This window comes from Saccostrea cucullata, unplaced genomic scaffold (genome assembly GCF_032062105.1).
Source record: "Saccostrea cucullata isolate Sc308-1 unplaced genomic scaffold, CSIRO_AGI_Scuc_v1 ctg1537, whole genome shotgun sequence".
NCBI classification, from domain to species: Eukaryota; Metazoa; Mollusca; class Bivalvia; order Ostreida; family Ostreidae; genus Saccostrea; species Saccostrea cuccullata.
The window spans coordinates 103,102-121,008 of NW_026921202.1; the positions used below are offsets into that span (position 1 = coordinate 103,102).

Below are 17,907 nucleotides of genomic sequence, written 5' to 3' on the forward strand. Positions count from 1 at the left end.
TCTTACAACTTGTTTTCTTTTAAGGTACGTACATGGATATTCAATCATCTTTATGTTAATCATATTCATATTTATATACTGTTTAAAAGTTAACGCAACTAGATTGTAATATGTTGAAAATAATGAAATTTTATTAACAATTTATTTCTTTTTCATAATGTTTTGTAAAATTAATTATTTTATTGATATATGAGTTGCGGTTTCTCGAAAATAAATTTGTAAAATCTCACAACTTGTTTTCTTTTAAGGCCGATAATAACAGAGGCTGAATACAAGTACTACATGTACCATCCCTCACAAGCCAAGCGGGAACCTAGCTCAACCAAAAAAAAACACACACACAAAAATTCACTATTAAAGTATTACTAATCATATATTTTAGTTTGTGCAAAAACATTGTGACTCATTAGCCTAACAGTTGCCTTGGAAACAGAAACAGAAAAACAGAAGATATCTACAAAATGAACCTCTTATGACTTCTACATCTGTATAATTTGTTTTAAAGTGCAAATAAATTGGCACTTTCCTAGTAAAGAATCCTATCGTAAATATACCTGTATTGTAAGGCGGTCCTTTTATATACCTGGATTGATAGATTACACTAAAACTTTGCATGTAATTAAACTGAATTCAATGTAAGTTTTATATGGTATAAAATTAAAGAGTTTCTCTATTGTAGTTTTCCCACAATAAAACCTCAGTCGGTCCCATTAAAGACATATCAGGGGACTGGTATTTGCCAAAAAATAGTTCTGAAATTTACGAAAAGTTTATTTGTCTTTCTGAACTTTTAGACAAAGCTTTCAAACTCAATGATATCTTTCATTTCCTCTGAAAAATATCGATCAAAACAATGTGTTCTGAGTCATGATTTAAACAAATTAATAAATATTGACTGTGTTTTTATTTCTTGTGCAAGCAAACTGAGGATGTAAATACATTTTTGTATCAGATTTTTTGGTACCAAGATGTAAATATTTTTTTAAAAATTTTTTACCATCAAACAACGGAATCGAAATTACCGGTAAGCAATAAGATAAATATTTCAAGTAATTAAAATAGCCAAGGTACCTTTAGTTCAAAAAGCAAACTATTATTATAATATATATGCCTATTTGATATAGAAAAACTGAAATCTGATCACAAGTCGCTGCCGTAAACAGATGAAGAAAATACACATTTCTGATGTGATCAATAATTTTAAAACAGAAAAGTGTTTGAATCTGGAAATTAAGCAGGACGGGTTTCAGACTTTGAAAACTAAATGTCATATATCTAGAAAGCTGCAGAACTGTAGCTCTCAGCTTGATTACATTCAGAGAGATACGCCAGAGATGTACAGGTACAAGCTTTGTAAAAATTTTCGATTTACGACGCCGTCGCACATGTTGGGTATTATTTCTTGTACGTTATGATTTTTCCCGCTTTTAATTTGGTATTCGATATTTTAACTCCAACCTTTGGACAAGTGTTTTTTAAAAGATACTTTGAAAAAACACCAAAATATTTAAAATGGATTTGAAGTGCAGGGCTTCCATAAAAAGGGAGATAAATAACATTATATATACATTGTTGTAATAATTTATATTGCTGTTTATAATATTCAGCCCATTATAATGGCTTGGAGAAGTGAATAACCCCAGTCAAAACTACATACCTGAACAAGCTTTAACGAGTATCCAAACTTGAAATCCTATTTGAGATGGGAAGAAAGATTTTTACTTTTTGAATTTTTCCACAAAACACATTTATTTTGAGAGGATGAGGAGGATATGACTATATTGCAACCACAACTCTGAAGGAAAGGGTGTGTAGGGGATACGACCTTAACAACAGTCAGCGATTATTTTGAATAAATTTGGAGGGTGACCCTTCTAACTGCACTTGTCTGTTATAACTTTTTCATGTAAAAATATGTTTTGTTCAAATTTATTTTTTGTACATTGTTATTAAAAAATATTATCATTGAAATAGTACATGTATATCTAAAAAAAAATTTAAACAATAGTTTTGTAAAGGGTGTGACTTTTCAAGTAACAGTTCTCGGATAAGAGAAGACCCTGGAACAATTGTCCAATGTACTTTAATTAGAGAGCCTTTAGCATGATTTTACTGGATGAAGTAAATATATAATTTCATTCATATCATGATCTTCAATTATCATGGAAACATTACACACAGAATACACATTTAATTGAAATCCATAACATATTAATTACTGACGGAAATAGAATTGTTTTTTTATCAAAAATATCTTACCATCTAGACAAAATCTAACTCTGTTGCAATTGGTTCTAATGATAAGATCATGAGTTATGGACAACAACAATCATGTGATAACATCTATCTTTTTCCGAGAGTTTTCATCGACTGATTAAATTTTTTTTCTATGTTCAAAGGTTAATAAAATTCACGACACTCTTGCATAATGACTGAAAAAAAGCAGTGAAACACACCCATACACATTCCACACTTACCGTGTATGACAGAGTTCATACCCATGAACTTACAAACCATAAATGATTTAATGTTGTGACGCATGCACAAATTATAATTCATGGTGCATCTGTAACAAATAGTAAATAATGACCTTGTGATAGTTTTAAAAGCATATAGGTTAGCATTCCTTTTTACTTTTATCTAATCATCGTTTATATTACTCTGACAGCAGCCAAGAAGTTTGAAAGGGCTTAATTAAAGAAGTTTTGCCATCACTAGATTTCCAGAGATTTTCCTTAATCTTATTCCTCTAACTAACTTGATCATCGAGCCTCTGGGATCGATACTGTTACATGTATCAAGGGGAAAATAAACTACTTTTACATAAGAAATTTTCACTGTCCAGACTTTAAATCATATGGGTAATCAAAAGGATAACAATCACATGCTTTTAAATGGAGGTAAGTTATATATTTTAAGGTAATCGGGTAAAATTAAGTTTTCAAAAATCATCTGAAAAGAGTCCAATTTACACACCTTGATTTTGTAGCGGAATTACGAAGCAGTGTTTTTATTTGATAATTTTGCCTATTTTTAGGAATAGGAAAAGTGATTTGATGACATTTATGTCATTAATCAACTACATGTATGTATTTAAAATTAAGTGAAGAAAAAAAAATTAAGTGCTTTGATTATAAGTCTTTAAAATGTGACACAGGTAGAAAAAATTGCGTGTTTTATACAAGGGTCACAACTTTATTTCTGACATTTAAAAAGATGATACTGTAGACATGTATTGAAAACACTCACACACTCACCATGATTCTTTAATTTGTTATCTTTCCTTAAATGTCTAATCGTTTCTTACATGTACATAAGAGACATTTATGTCGGTGCTTAACTTTCAATTTTTTAAATTTCTTTCCTCAAAATACATTCGCTGAATAAAATTTGTGTTTCTTAAAATAAAATCTAGTTATCGAATGGCTAAACTACACATAAAAAATTAATAAAGTCATAATATGTTGACGGTGCGACCGTTATGGTGAGCGCAGATATTTATTTTGTTATAATTTAGATCGGGCTCGTCAAACTGCACGTAACATTTGGTGCGTCTAGACTCTGACGTCACGTGACGCCGTATGTAAGTTACATTTCCAAAAAGAAGCCTGAACAGTGCTGAACGTAAAGGAAGGACGTTACATTTCGTTTACAATTTTTTTTCAATATTTATCCATTAAATCAGGGCATGTTTACTTCTAGTTGAACATTTGCTGCTATTTTCGCTAGAACGGAGCTTTAACAAGTGATGTATTGTGGGTCCAAATTACTACGTCAAAAATTCTATCGAATGAATGTGCAATAGTCCGAATTTTCTCTTGGCGTTGCTTTAAGAGCTCGCAGTGACGAGGGTCGCTTAGCGACGCTCGCTATCAGTTGGATTTATGCAATTAATGCGAGTATTTATATTAATGTCTTGGATGTTTTGTCGTCCTTCTGAAAATTACTGGATCTACGCCTTGGCCTACTTATCAATGCCATTTTAGTGTATTTTGATATACACTAGCAGACATGCATTTTCGCAATAGCCTCAGTCATCTACATTAAGGTCAAGATCTAGTAAATGAAAGATGCCTACAGATTTATCAAACTTGAGAAATAAATTCCTTTATCGATGCTTTACAGCTTTAGCTTGGTCAAATACGGTGTTTCGGGGCATAATTTGTAGGTAAACAAGATAAAAAGTGTATTTTAAACTGTCATTTTCAATGAAAAATTAATAAAAACAGGCATAAATATACGAGTTTTTTCGTATTCGGCAAAGGAAATGTATCCAGATTGCCTACAGTCTCTCAGAAAACGGTAATTAGTATGTTCATGGCCTCTTCTTTAAATCAATATTAAATTTAGTATAGATATCCGGTTTACTTTTCACATGATTTCAAATTGAATGACATGAACATACCCCATTTTCTACATAATTCTGCTAAAGTCGTAAAGTACGGGAAAAAGAAAGTTGAAATTGATTATGACGTCATAATGGATCTAGCACTAAAAAATTACTTTAAAGTTATTTACTAGGTCTTGACCTTAAAGAAATGCCGCCATACAAGCGGTCTGTCTGAGCCTTTATAATTCCTGGTTTTTTTTTTTTTTTTGTTTCCTTTTAAATTTTAAGATGACGTGTTTAGTTTGATAATAACAGGGCCGTAACAAGGGTAAAAGATAGAGGAGGCGGGGGTTTGGGGGCGTCCGAATGAGGCCCCCAAAGATCGGGGGGAAATTGCTTCAAACGGCTCAATTTTGGACCATTTCCTTGATTTTGAGAATGCTTACCACTTTATTATATTACCTATTTATGTACTATTTTGGATAGATATGATCAAATAAATTTCAATCGTAATTCCCATTTTCAATATTGTCTGAAGGCTTAACGGTGATCGTTAACTCACAATACTCATCTGATGCTTCAATTGAATTTTAACTTCTGAATGTAAATATAAACAATGATAAATACGAAACTGACTTTTCCCAAGAAAAAGATAAAATTATTTAAGTCAATAGGGGTATCTGGGAAGATCGTACCCGTCGATTCATTCTGAATAGTTTTCACTGTACTAAATGCACTTCTGAAATGATCGATCGTTGTTGTTCGAATTTCGCTATGGGACATGGGGACTGGTCCTTCGAATGAGACCGCATAAAGTTAACCGAAGCCCCGTGTCACAGCTGTGGCACGATAAAGATCCCTCTCTGCTCAAAGGCCCTGAACGCCGAGCATAGGTAATGGTGACACTCACTGGATAGCTGAAAAATTGCTCAGGTGGCTATAATCAAACAAATAAATGATCAATCTTGATCCAGCTGCTTGTGTTGTGTTTCTTATTTCCCCCCAAAAAAATGAAAATCTAGAGGAGGCAATTTCCTCCGTTGCCTCAATGGTAGTTACGGCCCTGAATAAGACTGATCAATCAGTCTTTCAGCAGTTTTGTGTAACGTCTCTATATTTAGAAAACAGGGTCATCATAAAATTAGCCCCGTGGGGATCCGGGTTAGAATAGGTCCTCAGTACCCCTTGCTTAATTGTCGTAAAAGGCGACTAAATGGGGCGGTCCTTCGGATGAGACCGTATAAACCGAGGCCCCGTGTCACAGCAGGTGTGGCACGATAAAGATCCCTCCCTGCTCAATGGCCCTAAGTGCCGAGCATAGGCCTAAATTTGCAGCCTTTCACCGGCAATGGTGATGTCTCCATATCAGTGAAATATTCTGGTGAGGCACGTTAAACAGTAGACAATCAATCATAACATCGTAAAATTACATATGCCTCGCACACTTTGTATCGACTAAAGGAGAGTAATACGAGAATTTCTGATTGGTCAATAGAAGCTTAAATTACACCAGGACTTAACATGCACATAAAAAAAAAATCATACAAAATAATGTTATTAAATTTGAAATAGGATTTTTAAAGCAATATCAAAGTACACACTTTTTTCAATGCCTTTTCTGTAATTTCGGTGTGGAATCATCCCTGGGGATATCATATCGTGAAGAGCTACAGAATGAAAAGCACATGATTTAAATAAGCTTCCAATCGCAACAGAGCAGTATGAACAACTTAAACCCAGGAAATTGCACATCAAACGAAAACTTGAACTGCTTTGTACATTCAACAAGAATATCATACAATACTCTCAGTAGTAATAGAGATTGTTCTATCTGACGTATCCGTATCCGTATACGTATCCGTATCCGTATCGAGATATGAAAGGCATCTCGATCCCGATGTCTAAACCATTCAATACACTTCCATCTCTGTTTGTGGTTGCTTAAATAAGCCACAGTCTTGCATTGAAAAATAACAAATGGTTTTTTTTTCTATAAAAATACTAAACTGCTGTAAACCTCTATCATTTCGAAGAAAAATATTGATTAAAAAAAAAGAAAAGAAAATGAAACCAAGTTTAAAATTAATTTCATTTTGTTTCCAAATATTTCTTGAAAAATCCCCTTTCTCTTTTCCTCTCTCATTATATCAGGATATTTTATTGATTCATTCTGTATTTTTCACTATACCATTACACGTAAATGATAACATAATAGATACACCCCCCCCCCACACACACACACTGAAATACAAAATACCTTATCATCAACGCGATCAATAAAACTCTGTAGCCGTTTTAGAGAGAGTTTCAAATTGATTTCATAATTCGCTTCAGGACCGTTACAAGTTCTGAGTATATGCTTTGAATAGCCAGTTCAGCTCCCTCCTTTTCCCCTCACATTGGCGTCGGAAGGAAATTGAAAGTAGGGAGTGGGGCTAATTGAAAGAGAGAAAAATTCAGCCCTGAAAAAGCAGAAAAAAGGAAAAATTTTTGTTCACTGTCCAAAATCCTTAAATACAATTGTGTGAGTGAGTGTGTGTGTGTGGGGGGGGGGGGGGGGTCGAACTTTTTTCATTACAATTTTCTTTTCAAACACTCCCACTTACCCTACTTTAACCATTGGCGTCGGCAGCAAATTGTAATTTGTAATTAGGGGGGGGGGGGGCTATTTAAGAAATATTTTTGTTATTCCTTCAAAAAAAAAAAAAAAAAAAAAAAACCTAATTGGCAAAAAAAGGAACGTCCGTCTAAACACGAAAATCCTATTTCGGGGGGGGGGGGGGGGGGTGTTAGTTTCACTAGCAAATTTTTTCCAAACAACACCACTTTCCACATTTATTTAACCTAAACTAAAACATGTTTGTGGAAAGTTGGGGGGAGGGGGCTTAACCTAAGCGATGTTCAATGTCTATATTAAGTCTATCTTTGGATAAAAAAGTGGGGGGGGGGGGGGCGGCTACACCCCCTAGCCCCCCAGTTCCGACGCCTAAGTTAACTGCAATACAACATGCCTGTTGAGAGTGGGGAAGGGGCTTATCCTACGCCTCAATATATATTATGTATATCTTTGCAAATAAAGTGGGGGGGGGGGCGATAAGCCCCCCCCCCCACACACACACACACAATAGCATTAAAGGGTGAGTTTTTCAGAGCTTGCTTTGTTTACTAAAAACTCCATCATGTAACTTTCATGAAAAGAAGCTTATATGCAAAAAGAATAGTTTAAGAGAGGAAGATACATCATAACCTAACATTTATTTTCCTCCCCCTTTATCGACAAGTGTTTAATCAATCAAGTCTAAAATAAACAGCGTTTAAACGCAACACTTTCAGATTTTGTACATAGTCATTTCTCAAGCTCCTTGAAACCCTGGATACACATAGGCGTCGGAACCGGGAGGGGGGGGGGGGTAGGGGCGGCTTAGCCCTCCCCCTCTTTCTTGCAAAGAAAGACATTATATATAGGCAATTTAAATTGGGGTTTATCTTTTTTTGTTGGTTTAGCACCCCTTATCAACTAGCTCCCCTTCCTATTTCCTTCCGAAGCCCATGATACGGTTATCGACCTACAATTTAGGGAGTGTATTCAAACTGCCCGCGAATTACCAGATATCCAAAGTTTTTCTGGAGAACTATGACCATCAAATACGTGATAATGAATGGCATAGAAGATGATAAAAAAGAAAATGAGGATGGACATTTTCAGTGAATCCCCCATACACATTTTTTTTGCACTTTGATTAAATCTTTCCCAGTTAATGTACAACTACATGTATTTACAATTTACAAGTTTGAGATAAAGAGGTTTAACTGTATATATAATTATATATTACTGGGGATATGTCGTGTTCTTGTAAATGTTCTTTCAAGAATGAAGAATGAATACCCTAAAATTGAGAGAGAGAGAGAGAGAGAGAGAGAGAGAGAGAGAGAGAGAGAGAGAGAGAGAGAGAGAGAGAGAGGTCGATCTAGAAATATTTTCTACACATTTAAATTAAAAAAAAAATCATACCTGTTTTTCTAATTTTATTTTTAAACTTTTATACCCCCTCCACCCAAAAAGACATGATGCATAAGACGTGTACAGCAGCTTATATGTTTTTATTAAAAAAAAATCACACTACATATAATTTCTTAGTGAATAAGGATAAAAACCAAACTTAAAACGATGGAAATGTAACCAGATGGTTTAGACATCGGGATCGAGATGCCTCTCATACCTCGATACGGATACGGATACGTATACGGATACGGATACGTCAGATAGAACAATCTCTAATAGCAGTAAAGATCGTTGGTGTCCTAGCTGTCGCCATCAATGGAGGGGTTTTCGTTATTTTAATCAAAGATAAGAATATTGAAAAGTTTTAGTCCTTATGTTAAGCGTGAGTGATTTTACCATCGGGTTTCGAATTCTGTGCACGGGACCGATCCTATTCATTCCTTCTTTAAGGGGAAACAAGATCTTAATTGTCTTGCAAACAGTTTTGATGAACAATGGCATGTGTCTATCACTCTTACAGATCTTTCTCATAAGTTTACAGCGATATCTGGTTCTTTGCAAAGAACAGTGGAACATTTATATTTTTGATCGGAATCGGTATTCTGTTTGTTGTTTTAACAGTGCTTTTATTATAACAATCATTAACCTCGTTTTCATTTCACCACATCGGAGGAATTTTGATATTTTTAAAGACCATGTTCTGTCTTACGTCTATCATGGACAAATTTTGGTACACTCGATATACCTTAGGAGTGTTACACTATCCCTGTTATCATTGACGCTTATCCTTTACTTTGTAACAGTTTCCCATATTGCAAAAACGTACAAGAGAGAATCAAATTCCATACACATATATTTGCATATCCACTGCTCTCTCCTACTATGAACATGTTGTCATCTACTGCATTCATAGAACTATAGACGCAACTGCTTCTTCTATCAGTGCAATTGCTCTATCACACTCGTGTAGAACAAGATCTACTAAGCTTAAGCAACGTGTTGAGAAATATATATGCAATGTTTTGTAAGAGGAATAGAAATAAGTTTTTAATAATATTCTTTAAAAAAAAAAAGAAATTCAGAATATTTAAAATTGCTGATTTATATCTTTAAAAATTTAATTTTGTTTAATGTATTTAATTGTATAATAAAACTTTTTAAAATTAAAGAGAACTGCCATATTTTTATTTTTTCGTATCATGCATATTTGTACAAAGAACGATAACTCCTCACACTTGGGTAATAACATTCAGAAAGAGAAAATTTCTTTAACTAGTATAATATCTATTTCAAGAATGATTTCAGCTATTAAAAATAAATAAAAAAAAAATTTAAAAAAAATCATAGAAAAACATTCTGGAGTAATAATCATTATAAAAGCATACTCATTTTTCATCATAGTGTTAAATTATTGATTTTTCTACGAGGGTTTTAATAACGTTGATCGATGACGTCAAAACTGCATTAAAACAATAAAGTGATGACGGCGCTGCTTGTATCCAGATAACTGTGTTTAAGACGGAAATACTTTATAAATTGTTTGTGATTTATTAGAGAAAAGGAGCATTGATCAGGTATACTGATTTTAAAGCGGTATGTTTTTCTTTACTGAAGACAAGAAGCTGCGTCCTTATGTAAGTCAGGATATTCTTGAACAAAATCAAAGAATGCAAATATAAGTAATAAGTAATAGCAATAGCTCCGCTGGCATATTTTCCATGATGCGCTAGCGCGCATCATGGATTATGCCAGCAGATCAATTGCTATTCATAATGCCATGTTCACTGAATAACGTTGTTTATTTCTTAAATGTACAATCCATGTCCAAATGAGGCAGCAACTGAAGGGGACGCAACTGATAAAAAAACAACTGATGAAAACCATCTAGGAAAATCGCTGATCCAGAGTCAATGCAAGTTGTTGTCATTGAGACAGAAAACGTTTACAGTACTTTGAAGTTAGTTGGTTTATTAATTGTACTCCTCATAGTTTTGACTGGACCGTACATTCTGTCATTATGGAATGGTGATACTTCTTCCAAATCTAACAGTGTAATGATTTCCCTCCGTGTTGTGAATTCTTTAACAAATCCGTTCATATATCTATGGAATCTTTATGATATTAAAAGAATTGTAAAATCTAAATGTTGTTCCAGACATTTAGCTGGTTACTTGTAATTTTTTATTAGATAATTTATATAATGAATAATAATAAAAAAATTCTTTTGTTTGTTTCTTGTTTTTCGTTCCTTTCAAGAATTTTTTACTTGTATAGAGAAGCCACCACTTGTCAGTGAAGGGCTGCAAGTTTTGTCCCTTACTCGACACAGTCATCAGACAGCGAGGGATTTTTTGTCCCAACACCTATAGCGACACGGGACCTCGCTTTATACGGTCTCATTTAAACAGGTCGAGGAAACTACCTTATATGGATATTGTTGTCATTGCGCACAAAGGTGCTCACAGCAAACAATTGTTCAATCTAGTGAATGAGCCGAAAAGCATGATGGTCTACTACATTTTTATTTTTACTACAAACACGTGGGTTAAGGGAAATTTAGGATGCGATTTCAATTGACTGCTGGAAAGTCAATTTACAATTTTTTGAAATGTGTTTGAGAAAAAAAACGAAGAATAGGAACTAATCAAGAATTTCCATGCTCACATTAACAAACAAAGTCAGTTTTCCTTGTTGAATAGTACTTTGAAAAACCGCTCACAAAGTTTCCACAAGTAAGAAATAAAGGACTCCAGAACTTGATAATCGTAAATTTGCTATGTAACTAGCGGAATTAGTTATTGCTCAGTTATTTGTTAGTAGAAATTTATAGTTCATGCATTTACAAAGAGGACTTGAGTTGCACGTTTTTTTTTATTAATTTACCTCTATATTAATTCTCATGTGCATTGATCATAGAACGTGTATAGAGTAGCATAATGTATGTTTCGAAGTTGTATACGTTGTAAACATTGTCAATACGTGAGCACACCTCAGAGTAGGTTTTTTTTTTTACCGATGAATAGCCACGTGAAATTTACTTTTCACTGACAGTGGGAAAGCTGTAAACAAACAGACTTGTACAATGGAGTGGGGAATACCCCAATTTTTATCATTGTTAATCATTTGTATGTAAATGTGAGCATGGGGTTAGTAGATAATAATGTACATATTATATTAAGCATGTAAAATGCTTGGAAAAGTGCATCACGTTTTTCCGAGAGCGATTAAAAAAAAATGCTTTTCGAAACACACATGTAGTATTTTTTGTAGTAGCCCATAATGCAACTCATTGAGCTGATTGGTCGATTAGTCAGTCACGTTGGTTCCTCACTTAACATGTAAATTTATTCCGACGTCACAGAAAATAGTTTCCTCGACCTGTTAAAGGATTGGTCTCCATATGTCCCACGGTGCATTAGAACCCACGACGTAAGGATCAGTTCTTTACTCCAAAACTCTAGAACATATGCCCTAACCACTGCGCCAAACGAGGGACAAAGTAGTAAATTAATAAGACTTGATTTCGTCAGATACAACATATTTGGTAGCCATTATGTGGAGATTGTGTAATAATATTTCCCATTTAATACTGTGATTTATATATACCTAGATTATGCTTAATATGAACGGGTTTTGAAGAATTAAATGCTTGTTGGGTCGAAGGCTGTTTCATGTACCATTTGAGGGATTTTTTTACTCATATTTAGATATCAGTATCATCCAGTGAAAGGCTTCAAATTTAGACCTATACTCGGAAATCAGGACCATTCAACAATAAAGAATCTTTATCGTGCCAAAATCCACCCCGACAAGAAACCTTGGTTTTTAAGGTTTTATCCAAAAGACCCGTGACTTTTCATATCAGGCACTTGGCGAAAGAACAGTCACTAAATATAATTTTAATTCCAATAGTTTACTGTAATGTACTGGTTCCGTGAATGCAATTTACTTTGGCAGTACTTTACTTCGCATTAATTTTCTGCAAATTTAACTCTCCGTGTGAACAGGGCGATAAAAAAAATCAAATATTTAAAATATCTGATATTGAAGTATATTGAAGCATTTATTTGGTGTTTATAATTCCACAGATACATGTAAAATATGGTAAGTTGATTTTATTATTTGTTTTGTAACATATTACAGGAAGAGATTCTTACAAGCATTATATATAGCATTCAAAATCAAACTGTAACATTTCAACACTTAATAATGAAAGACTTTGATTCTGCGGAATCTACATTCTTTGTTGTAAAAACCAACTTTCCTGAAAAAGCAAAAATAAAGTTCAAATTTAATACATGCACTTTTAAAAAACATATGAAAGAAAAAGTAGACGGGGATGAATGTACAAATATATTGCACTGAAAAAAACCCAAAAAATATATTCACAATTTATTTTTCATATTTCATTTTTCAGTGTTCAGGCATTCAATAAGCTAAAAACACCCTCCTTCAACAACAACCACGTACATGTACAGTGATCGATATCACTAATTTTCGTAATAATGGTGATGGGGGTCATTTATGTTTTTTCGATATATGAAGATAACCAGGAATTTATGTCCAACACGAAATGTAAAATTTCTTATGCATTACTACTAGACATTCTTCAACAACAAAATTATGTCTCCACAATATTTTTTCCTCAAATCTCAAAAATTTGACCTCACGAAAATGTGATTTTACAGTATATAAATTACATTGATATTAACTACTTTGATAATGCGGATAAATATTTCTAATGGCTGTGGTAAAGTTTATGAATTTATTTTTAAAAAATTAAAATACTTGCCGGTTAGGAAGAAACAGAGGAGTGGATCCAACTAAATAATATCCAGGTTTAGTTGAAGACGGATATTTCGGATCCTCCTGTCGAAAATACTGAACGCATTCTCTCTCGTTATAGTTGAGACCTAGTGCTGCAAAGAAAACAATACGGATATTCAAAAATTCCACTACGGGTTAATTTATGTTTACTGAAAAAAAGTTTGAAAAAAAATTTGACCTCACGAAAATGTGATTTTACAGTATATAAATTACATTGATATTAACTACTTTGATAATGCGGATAAATATTTCTAATGGCTGTGGTAATGAATCTCATGAAAAGAGTAAACAATGCAAAAAATGAATTTAAGTTTACTTAAATTTTCTTTCATTTTTTAAATCAATAAATGTCCCCCTTGAATGTCGAAGTCTGTTATATTGTATAACTACACGTATGTATTTTAATGGTCATTTTGCTAATTAATTACATCTACACTAATTCCTCTGAATTTGATTTCAATTTTTAATCATAAGTTCGTTTGTTGTTTTTTTTACTCTTAGCCAAAGTTTCGCCGGATGATGAATTATGGGTATAAGTTACGATTTCTTAAATTGGCAACGGAAAATCCAAATTCAACATTTGATGTGCTTTGGCTGTAATGGGGGAAAATCATATTACATGTATTTGAAAATAGGAGTATAAGCTTACCGCTACAACATCTCACTGCCACATTTCCGTGTTTATCCATAGGAACTGCTGAGTATCCACTAACATAACCATTGTTTGGACAGCGGTAAGGACGAGAATTATGAATATTTATATCTACAGATAAAAAAATGATAATGATACATTTAAACTTTGAATGATGAGAATATAATGAAAATATTCATGAATTGAACACTTGATTTAAGACAGATCACAGAAAAAATTATTTTCAAAATTTTACATGTATTTCACATTTACCTTTCTAAGAAAAGAACAAAGAAAATTAAAGCTTACTTACACCTGATGCATGTACTTACAAATCATCTTACATCCTTTGATTGGCCCAGGTGGCGGATCACAGTTAGGAATGGTCTCCCCATACCGTGGTCGGAACGATACAGGTCCCCCGTTATCACAGAAATGGTTCTTAACATATTGCTCAGGATAATGCACACCTAGAGTAGGTTAAAATAAATAACATTTTGTTTGAATAGGTGTACATGAAACATATGGAGATAACAAATAGTATTCAAGTTCGAAAGTCAAAAAACTATACAAATTATGAGCAGAACAAACACGGAGCTCAAAAACCACAGAAGTGTAATCAGGTACCATGGAGGAGTGAGCATTTCCTGCCGACCGGTAATACTCGTTAAAAAAAATGCTAACTTAATAAATTAACCTATTTTTGATAGTTGTTTATCTCACAAGTTTGTACATGTTTGTAAATTAACAAAGCTAGATATTGAGAAAAAGATACAAGCTCATCGGAAAGAATACCATAGCATTTAAAAAAACGTACCATATTATTTTTTTTCAAAGGTGTACTGCTCTACATTCAACCGAGAGAGTGAAAATAAACACAACTTTGTATAGAAACATGTCATAGGTTCATGAAAGGAGCTCTGTGTGTCATATGCCAATGAAAACCGATCTTATATAAACAGGTGATACGCATTTCTTACTTTGATGCACATTGCAGCAGGTGTAGATGTTCTTTTGCATATAAGTTACAGTTTCCATATATATGATCAAAGTATTAAAGATATGATAAAAAAGAACAGGCCATCAATTTGATTTAACTTTTGATCTGGGTAGTGAGCCGTTTTGTCAATTGGAACCTTTGGTTTCGTTTATCGTTATGACAGAAAAATAAAATGTCCAAGATAAGTTGGACGTCAGTCTCATTGATTTGAAACTCACATTTAAAACATACATGTATTAGGCTATTATATACACACTGAATTGTCGACGGACTTTTTCGTTATTTCCTGATCATGACAAGGAGCACAGGGCTGGTGTGACCGGTCGGCAGGGGGTGCTCACATCTCCATGGCACCTGATCCCTCCTCTGATCTTTTGGTGACCCATATATGTTCTGCACCTATTTTGTATTATATAATGGTCATTTCAGCTTGAATACCGTTATCTCCATATGTTCACATAGGTTCTGCCCGCTATTCTTTAAATTTAAAGATATTACATTTTCTTAATATAGCTTAAAGCTACACATTTGCGTTTCATAATTGTAAATATGAATTTATATCATCGCATTTGAAAAAAATATAGCTACTGTATGCGTCATATAATGAAAATTTACTTCTAAAATAAAATGGAAGAAAACGTGAAATAAAATGAATTAATTTTTTGCACTGGATCACTCCAAACTAAGGTACACTGTAATGACCACTGGAAGCCTTGTTCAACTTTAATTTGAAAATTCGATATACTGAGACACTGTCATGGTCTCTTTATTTTGTCTTTCGGTCTGATTGATTATTTTAATACATGTAGTGAAGTAAAATAATTCAAAGGATTTTAAAAGGTTTTTTATATGGTATAGATGATTTCTTGTAGTGTCATTTTTAGCTCACCTCAACAAAGTTGGGGGAGCATATGTGATACATATACCTTTGGCTTCCGCATCGTTGTTGGCGGCCCAGGTTAAGGTTTTGTTGCAGTTTTCTTTTAAAGTATTTATATGCCGTACATTAATCAGAAATGACTAAAAGATGCTTCTAGAGTGCTTCATCGTACCAGTACTTGTCAATGTTTCAGATGCTGCAAATTCAGCTAAAGAATGACCATGTTAATGTATTTGGAGCAGGTTAAGTCTGATGCGATTAAAGTTTTCTTATGCAGGTATCGTATTTTATTGTGTCAAAAACGTACACGCGTGGTTAAAAAAATCTTCGTTGACACTCGCCGTCGATCTGCAACGTCACGTCTTTATGACGTTATTTCTCTGTTTTAGTGAAAATGCCATAAGGGCCCTTTTCTCATGGGCGCAATTATATGTTTTGATCTGGTACTATACGGAACATGCCATAGTCAAATTAAGTATAAATACAGACCGATCGTTTTAAAACAAGTGTGCAAAAAAAAATCCAAGTATATTTCCTTACAGGGTCAATATGACGACCTAGAATGTACAAAACGTTGACTTAAGATGGGTTTGTTGAAATATCTGTAAGATTTATCTTACAGCAATATACCTTGGTTAAAGACTGATCGCTCTTGGAACACATTCTTCGTTTTCTTATTTCAAAGGTTTTTAAATTTCGCGATATCTCAAAAAGTACCAATTGCGATGGTTTTAATTTCACGCTTCAAGAAATTAATTCAAATTTTGTATGAGCATTTAAACGTTTTTAATAACTAGTAATAGAAATCAAGATGTGTTCAATTTCGCGGAAAGTGATAAATCTCGAAATAAAACCATCGTGGTTATTTGCCAATCTACAGTATTTAAGAAATTTGAAGATTTTACATATAACACCATACATGGTAGGTGGTATCGGCAAATTACTACATAAATAGAAATCAGAATTCAAACAGTTTATTGAATGATCAATGGAATTTTTATGTTAAGTTATACACAACGACTCTTCTTAATTGTTTTTCATAAATTAAAAACCACATAATTAGAAACATTTAAGACATCTTTATGGAGTATTTTCTTTTCTCCTTTCAATGATCAAATGTTTCATCAACCTTTTACAATGCTAGAATATACGTGTAAAGGTTTAAAATCAAGAAATTGAAATAAGCTAGAGAGAATGTTTTTCTACACTGTAAAACGAGTTCACGCGGGTTACTAGCCAGTATGTATTTACTTCAGAAAGAAAGTATTTTTTGTTAAAAATAAAATTCATCATAAAACAGAATGAGTTTTTTTTAAAAAATGAGAACAATAAAAAAATTCATCAAAGAAAAATGTTATAATCATGTTTACCGGTATATATTTTACTTTTATGCCTTATTTCAATCTTGCCCATTTCTATATATTCTTCTATTTTAATTCATTTTTTGAATAGAAAAATTCAAGGAAATCTCCCAATGATCCTTACATTTATTATTTTGACCCATAAAAATATTTTTAGGTTTATGATATATTGAAAGATCCCATGCAAACTTTATAATAACTTTTAATTAATTTAAATGATTAAAATGAGTTCATTTCTAAGATTCAATGTGTTATCATAGGATAGAAAATGCCAGAGTTTGAACATACCTGAAAAGCTGCCTTGAAAATAACCTCCTCCAATTGCAGGAACAATGCTCTAAGAAAGAAATTGTCTCATTATATAAATGTTAATGCATTTAAAAAACAAACCTTTTAAAAATGAATTTACTCCTTGCATTTAGCTTGGTCGATATGATTTGAGGAATACAAAACGTTTCATTGTGGCATTGTGGCCCAAACGAATAGGATGTACAGTTTTCTATATTGCATATTACTCTCAGACAGGTGATGTTTTGTTGTTTAAAAAAAATTACATTCCCTTAATCAAACCGTCAGATTTTAAAAACTTACTTCTCACAAGTAATATCAAATCCATGTAAAAAATAAAAAAAGCAAAATGTGCAATTATATTGCAAAAATATAAGAAAAAACGTCAGTCAAGAATAAGTTGTCGATTTTTTTTCACCAAAAAATTCTGTTAGGATTAATTTTGTTTTAATTTAAAGACATTATTTTATCCTTATTGGCTTTACAGATACATGTTTATGTGGACAATGTTCAGTTGGGGGTACTAAGAATACTTACCAAAATAAGGATACAGAAAATCTCAACAGGTATCATTGTTTCTGTGTCAA

The 17,907-nt window shown here is 33.0% G+C and overlaps 1 protein-coding gene across 1 annotated transcript; it reads right to left on the minus strand.

Annotated features, from left to right (window-relative positions):
- Positions 1 to 12,536: 12,536 nt before the first annotated feature.
- LOC134259467 (uncharacterized) lies at positions 12,537 to 17,893 on the minus strand. Its single transcript, XM_062742043.1, has 6 exons — positions 17,858 to 17,893; positions 17,321 to 17,369; positions 14,124 to 14,261; positions 13,810 to 13,923; positions 13,126 to 13,252; positions 12,537 to 12,597 (listed from the first exon to the last, which is right to left on the minus strand). The coding sequence occupies exons 1-6, from the start codon at positions 17,891 to 17,893 to the stop codon at positions 12,537 to 12,539; spliced, it is 525 nt and encodes a 174-aa protein (XP_062598027.1).
- Between the last annotated feature and the right edge of the window lie 14 nt (positions 17,894 to 17,907).